Genomic DNA, 7683 nt, shown 5'->3' with positions numbered 1-7683 from the left:
GTCTTTTTGTATGTGCTTTTATTCTTTATGATAAAAAAGTCATGGATACAACACAAACACGTCAGGGGTTACAGCACCATCCAAAATATAATCAGTGCAATGTGGACAGCAGGATTTGATTAACATTATTTAGTCACATTTACAGGAAAGCATTCTCTATTTTGTAAATTGTGTGATGAGTGACTTTATTAAAACAATCACACATTTACTTCACAGTACAGATTTGTGGTTTTTGACAATAAAATGGTAACATTAACACATTTAAAACATGTTATTTCAGAGCAGAGTCTGTGTATCCAAACAGCAATAATGTTTTTTTGCTTGTTTAATGAATTCCCCAATAATACATTATATAGTCAAAAGGGTAAAGCACTAAGACAGTTGTGAAGGCATTTTTCCAAAAGGGTTGCACCAGAAAGGCCAGTCGATTGAAGAAAAACTACTCTACTTAAAGCTGGACAGCGACTCAGCCCTCCTACAGTTAATTCACAGCTTAATAAACATAAATGAAGCCATTGCTACATCAAATGTTGCTGCAAAATGTGATTAATAGTTGATTGTGGAAGCAGGGGGCGACACTGTGGTTGAGCTGTAATTAAAACAAAAAAGACAAAATTATTAGACAGGAGTCAATAACAATAATTCAGAAAGCAATAAAAGATACAGTAGCTTAGTGTTGTGTGGTGATCAGGGATGACACGATAACCAAGCGGAAAAAATACAGTATAATACGATTCTAGTAAAGTTTAATTACCATATATATTATTCCTTTTTTGTTTGTACAACAGAAACTGTTCCATGACAAATAAGACTTGGTCAAACGCAAAAAAATAAAAGATAACAGTGCCTCCAAACTACAAAACTTTCGTCCACAACTGCTGAAAATGTTTCATAACTGTGGAAACCAAAGGTAGAAACACAAAAAACTTAATGACACATCTCCACGATCACCACCATACACGGGACAGTCAACTTTTTTTGTTCAGGCCTGCAACTAACGATTATTTTCATTATCGATTATTCTATTATTATTTTACCTAATCGTTTAGTCTATAAAATGTCCGAAACTTGTGAAAAATGTCCATTTCAATTTCAAAGAGCCAAATGTGACTTCTTCAAATGGCCTTTTTCTGACCTACAGTCCAAAAAGCAAAGATATTGAGTTTAGAATGACATAAAATCCTCACGTTTGAGAAGCTGGAACCAGAGAACCTTTGGTTGGATCTTCTATGTTAATGACTAAAATGACAACTTTTTAGTCAACTGACCAATCAATTACTCGAATCATTTCTGCACTATTTTTGTATTTTGTATTCTGTAAAATGTTCATATGTACAAGAATACAATCACTGATAGAAGTAAAAGCAAGTAATTACCTTTGCAAGTCGCTGAGCAGTTTGTTGATCCACTTCACGTTTGGATTGACACAAACTTTAGAGTTGTTCTTCCTGGTGACTCTGTGGAGAAAGAGAGCGATTACATTTTTTTTTGTGTTACAGTGGAGAAATTATCACCCTGGACTCAGTGTTTGAGTAAACCTGTGTCACAGGTGAGTGATAGAAAAGTTAAATTTTTCACAGTTAGTATTCAGATGCTGCTCCCATTCAGAGCCACTGACAACAGGAGTCACAGTAAAATACGTTTCAGTTTAACAGAAGTGGAATATAAAGTACTTTTACTAAAGCGGTACTGTACATGTGTATTTTTAAGTATTAGTTCATAATGAGTTTTTACATTTTGCGCAATTTTGTAATTTTACTTTACTACTTTCACTTTTGCTGAGTGCAGAAGTATCTTTCGTTAACAAGGATATGTAATAAGTTTACTCAAATACTGTACTTGAAGGAAATAGTAAAACATTTTAGGAAATACACTTATTTGCGTTATTTGATTACGCTTCATATCAATCTTTAAGTGCGGAGCTGGAGCCAGGAGGCGATTAGCTTAGCTTAGTATAGAGATTGGAAACAGGGGGAAACAGTTAGCCTGACTCTCTCCAAAGTTTAAAAATACAAAAATTAGATAAAACATGTTAATTAATGAGCTTCAGAGGTGCTGGTAGGCATATTTTTGAACTGTGGAGAGAGCCAGGCTAGCTGTTTCCCCCTGCTTCCAGTCTTTATGCTATGCTAAGCTAAGCTAACCGCCCTGCTGCTCTAGCTCCAGGGCTACTGCACAGACATGAGAGCGGTATCGATGACAAGAAAGCAAATTAGCGTATTTCCCAAAATGTCTATTACTATTACTATACCTATTGCTTTAAGTATAATTTGAAGGTATTTATACTTTACTTGAGTAATTCCATTTTCTGCTACATTATACTTCTGCTTCACTACATTTCAGAGGGAAATATTATACTTTTTTCTGCACTAAAACAGCTATAGTTACTTTGCATATTTACACACAAAATATATAAGCTAAAAAATATGATGCATTTTATAGATAAAACACAAATCCAAAATTATATAACACCAACAGGGGGCATGCTGCTGCATGATGAATACTTGTGCTTTTGATACTTTAAGTACCATATTTTGTGCTGATAATACTTAATTTAGATACTTTTACGTAGAATTTTGAATATCAGACTTTTACTTTTACATTGTGTTATTGCTATTTCTTACAAAAGAGGATATGAATACTTCTTCCACCACTGGTATATTTGGCTTTTAATACGGTACTTGTGCTTCTTTTAGCAGTATTTTATACATCTTGCTACTTTTACTTCAGTAAAGGATGCCAATACCTCTTTCAGAACTACTGTACGTCATCCTGACAGCAGCTGAAACAAAACAGTCCCACCTTTGAATAATTCATGACTACTCACATGATTTCAATTCGGCGACAGCGTCCAGAAATAGGAACCACCTCAATTTTCTGGATAACCCGGACAGCAACGGGAGAAGAGGTCGTCCGTATGCAGCGACACCCCGGCTGGATATAGGCTGTGAAAATTTAAAATTTAAAAATCATTTTAATTATTATCTCAGTCTGTGGTTGTTAACAACAGCATTACTTTGTTAAGCCACAGAATGACCATACATTTAACCCCAGAGAAACCCCTGAAGATCAGAATGAAGTTTGACTTAACTCATTTAACTCAAGGTCTAGTCCGTAGCTTTTTCTGGAGCTTTCGGTAGCATCTTCCTGATCTTCCTGAGTGGACGGAGTTTGCTTACTTGTCAAAGAAACAGCTTACGTGAGCTTAAGTATGAAACTTTGCTCATGTGATAATGAGTGGTCTTAAATGTGCAAACTCCATCAACTGAGAAAGACCATAAGATGTGGTTGAAAGCTCCAGAAAAAGAAAGTAAATGGACCTTGAGTTAAGATACTGTTTTCAAGGTCAAGAATGAACTTTGACACTTAACAGAATGTAACTACCAGTATTTACTTTCAATTATGAAACTAAAAGTTTAATAAAGCTTTGCACTTTATTAATATACATGTAGCAGAGTTTTTAATAAAAATTATGAAGCATAAAATCAGGTAAAATAAAACAAGATAAAATGGTTAAACGTTAAAGAAATAGAACAATACATTTGAACACAATGAATATAAACAATATGAGACGATTATTACAGAAAAATAAAATGGTACATTTTGAGTTTTTTGTCAAATTGCCTGCCTACTGCAAGATGTAAAAATTAATACATAAAAAATCTGGTGTTAGAGCAACATAAGGTCGCTAAACATATGTGGGCACTTTATGTTGTCCAGTTTGAAAATGAGTAAAATATCATTATATACAGATGACACCTTATTGGTTCGTTAACTTTAGTTGCACAGATTACAAAAATACTGAACTGATAAAAAGTAATCCGACAGACTGGATTACTGAGTTTTAAAAAAAAACAAGAGTTGATTTTAAGAAAACTACCTAATTATGTCATTAACTGTTGGAATATAAAAGAAAGAAAATCTCTTACCATGCAGAGTGGTGATGCAGCAGCAAAGAGCCAGAGTAGCCAGAAGCAGTGATTTGGTCATCGTCTCGGCGGTTGTTTTGATCTTGCAGCACCAATGAGGATGTGAGAGTGTTTGAAAGTGAATGGAGTAGAGTCTGTGTTTATAAAGCGGCAAATAAGGAAGTGTGTGGAGGAAGCACTCTGTACTTTTCCTGTCCCTGCTGAGTGAGCAAAATTTGGGTTATCCTCTGGGGATCTGTTTTTACAGATTTATTCTGATCTACTCACTATTTTGACTGTACACACTGAGTGAATAATTGTCTAGCACTGACTTAGGGTAATATGAAAAGCAGTAGTAGTAACTGGGGGTGAATTACAGTTACAGTTACAGTTACAGTAATTACAGTAAGTTTTCTTAGCCTTGAAAGGTGGACTTTAGCTGACAAACAGAATTAGAGTTTGTTTGCTTTTCAAATTTGTCTATATTATTATTCACCAAATCTGATACGTTTGAATATTTATAAATAAAATTAAATTCCCATTACAAATTACCACTTGGATGCTGACGTAACTCAAAAGTGTTAAAATCCATCCATTAACTTATATCCCCGTTAGGGGTGTAAATGCAGCATCAGCTACAGAGCGGGCCACCCTGGACAGTGGCCAGTGTTAACTTATATATGATGTCAATGCAACTTGATGACAAAAAAAGTTTTTTTGCCTTCCAAAACAACCCATATGTTTGTCAGTGCCTTCCAACAATTACAGGACTTTCAGAAAAATGATAAAACACCTCTATGGTTAAGGTTGAAAGTAACATTGGGTAACGGTCATGTGGTTTTATATTGTAATATATGACTGAACATGGTTTTACAGTTCTGACTGTGTTATCCCTCTGACTAAATCTGAGAATTGCTTACAAATGCAGAAAGTGCTGAAGCTACACATTTTGCTGGGAGGTCACTGAACTGAACTGCTGCTGCATTTTACCTTCAGTTAAAATTTACATAAACAGTCAAGTTACTGGTTGAGAAGCACAAATTCTAAAGTATCATGTTTAACAGAGAAAAAAAAATAATAATTTAATTTTGTCTAGACGGAACATCAGCACGTGATAGGAGAGCTCTAAAACTGCAACGATCGCACGCAACTCCAAAGCAGATTCATGGATTTTTTGTCCAGGACAGACTAACTGTAATTGCAACAGTCTGGGTTCAACCTGGCCAGAATCAGGAACAGAAAATAATAAGGAGGACACTGGAGAGTACCAAAAACCAAACTCGAGCAGAGCTGTACTTCTGTATTTCAGAGGTCCTTGACTGATAACCACATCCTTTTCTGGTAAGAAATTAATTGAGGGGATTCTTATCCCGCCCAAAATTAGACTGTAGTTCCCGTCTATGAAAATAAGATGTATATTCTAAGATTAAATTTAGATGAGCTTAGTCATGTACAGTAAATACTGAACTCCGCTGGGATCAGGTTGGGGACCTGGTTCTAGTCGGTCAAAAGAGGATAATAAAGGTTCAAGGTTGAATATTACATGCATATTTTTTTATTGAATAATTATACTATTATGAGTTGATCGGGCTTAAAAATGTAAAAAATTATATTACAAGGGGTGTTCTGGAGGTCCATGTCCTAAATGTGAGAGCTACCTGGGATATTTTTGAGGACCTTTTAAGGATATATTGTTTCAGATTTAATAATTGACTAATTGTAGAGGCCAACAAGAAATATGGGGAAATAGAGAAGAGATGTGTAACAAATGCAAAACGGGTCTATAAAGGAAAGAGGAACACCCTCCAGCACAGGCAATGAAATAAGTAAATGCAAAATGAATTAATGTCTTTAGGAGATTTGCACAAGAGAAAAGATTTTGATTGATATATGATGCCGAGGGGCCGAGGGGCGGCTCTAGTTCAGGTGGTAGAGCCCATGTGTCCTTGGGCAAGACACTGAACCCTCTGAAGCCTCGGGGGATTCACAAGCCAGTGCATTCCTAATTGCCGGTCTCAAGGAAGGGCATCCGGCATAAAAAGCCTATGCCAAATCAAATATGCGGATCGTCGGATCGTCAGATCGGCCGGTTTGCCAGTGAGATGGAAACAGATGATCCACTGTGGCAACCCCTACAGGGAGCAGCCGAAAAAATAAGCCCGAGGGGACATGTAATGGCACGAAATACATCTGACACCTAACACATTATTCCTTATATAGTTTCAGTTACCTAAATTTGTGAGCACAATATACTTATTTTGTTCCCTGCATTTACTAATTAGTACTTTAATCATCGCCTAGAATTAATTCCCACACTGTGGACCACCAAGTGCACTGCTGCAAGAGAGAAGGCAGGGGAAGTTGAGATAATGTGAAAGTAGTCTAGTAGTAGTAGTTGTTTTTAGTAGTACACAGTTATTCATACTCTGGTAATGGAGGGAATAACTCAAAAAATGTCTTATTTGAAAATGTACTAGGTTCCTGTAGGATCACAATCTGTTGTTAGAGATCGCTACTAGTCAGAGGTTATTTAAGGTCACAGTTCAGGTCGAGTACTACTACTGCTTTTAAAAAGCATCCTCACTGCAAATGCAAATAAAAGCACTTTGGTTCAGGTTTAAAATAAAGTTAAGATTAGGTTTAAGTTTATACAACTACAGTTTTAATTAGCATTAATGTGGAATCAGTTTTACAGAAAAATAATCCATGAACTACTAAGAGCTTTCACGCATGATTTCGGGAACTGACCCTCAGTCAGCATTGTCCAGTTTAAGTATATCCAACACTCTGACCTTCTCCCATCCTCTTCACCGATTTAATATCACACAACTGTTTCAGACAGTTACACAGTGCCATGCCTAAAGTACCAACAAAACAATGAAAAAGCGATGACCTCGGATTAACAGTTCTTTAACAAATGTTGCAACTGTTTGCACCTTTAATCATAATCAGCATTTTTCATTTCCCATTTCTTCTTCTCAAGAAATTCATTCAGTGGTTAAAAACTATTGACTGACACACAATCATCACAAGAAAGTGATTAATTAAGAAGTCAATGATCAGAGGCCACAGTGACCTGACAGTAGCTGAAAAGAAAAGACAGAAAGCAAGACAGAAAGAGGGAAAATGCTATTGTATCAATTATTTCCAGAGTTATTCACACGCATACATTTTCAAAGAAACCAACTCAGAGCTAAACAGGAAACTGTCGAGATCAAAGCCTGAAGTGCGTGACATCTGATAAAGCTTTGATACAGTTCATCCTGGAATTGATGCAGGGCAATGCTGCATGTATAAGCAACACTGAAACACATTATTATGTGTGAAAAAGATTTCCGTTTTTTAAACTAGAATTACCACTGCATGGTTGTATGCAGTTTACATCCATGTCTGTCCAGACTCATAATATATGTTATGAATACTTGGAAGGAATTGAATAAAAGGTATAAAGTGTATTTTTTATCACAACATTGATGATACATATGTATGAACTGATTAATGAAGGATTATCATAGATGTATTGTCTAAACAGGTACACATGTACTTGATTACTATGTAAAGATGGATTCTTATAGAGTATAGCTGCACGAAATGTGGTGCTTTTGTTTTCTCCTGGCATTTTTAGATGCAAAGCCTCTCTATGAGCTGTAGGTGACTCACTCACATGATCACGATTAGCAAGGCACACTCCACTATGTTGTTTGCAGTCACATAATTCCTAAGACACTCGAAATTCAGAATGAGGCAGGAAGTGAAAGGTAGAATTGATGAGATG

At 35.9% G+C, this 7683-nt stretch overlaps 1 protein-coding gene across 1 annotated transcript; it reads right to left on the bottom strand.

The window, feature by feature from the left end:
• Position 1: 1 nt before the first annotated feature.
• Positions 2-4063, bottom strand: LOC122875760 (C-X-C motif chemokine 13). Its single transcript, XM_044195240.1, has 4 exons — positions 3930-4063; positions 2828-2945; positions 1377-1457; positions 2-589 (listed from the first exon to the last, which is right to left on the bottom strand). Exons 1-4 carry the CDS (start codon positions 3988-3990, stop codon positions 547-549), a joined length of 303 nt encoding a protein of 100 aa, XP_044051175.1. The 5' UTR covers positions 3991-4063; the 3' UTR covers positions 2-546.
• Positions 4064-7683: the final 3620 nt, after the last annotated feature.

The sequence above is a fragment of the Siniperca chuatsi genome, linkage group LG5 (genome assembly GCF_020085105.1).
Source record: "Siniperca chuatsi isolate FFG_IHB_CAS linkage group LG5, ASM2008510v1, whole genome shotgun sequence".
Taxonomy (NCBI): domain Eukaryota; kingdom Metazoa; phylum Chordata; class Actinopteri; order Centrarchiformes; family Sinipercidae; genus Siniperca; species Siniperca chuatsi.
The sequence above is the reverse complement of the archived record's forward strand: the minus strand, read 5'-3'. Positions and strand labels throughout refer to the sequence as shown.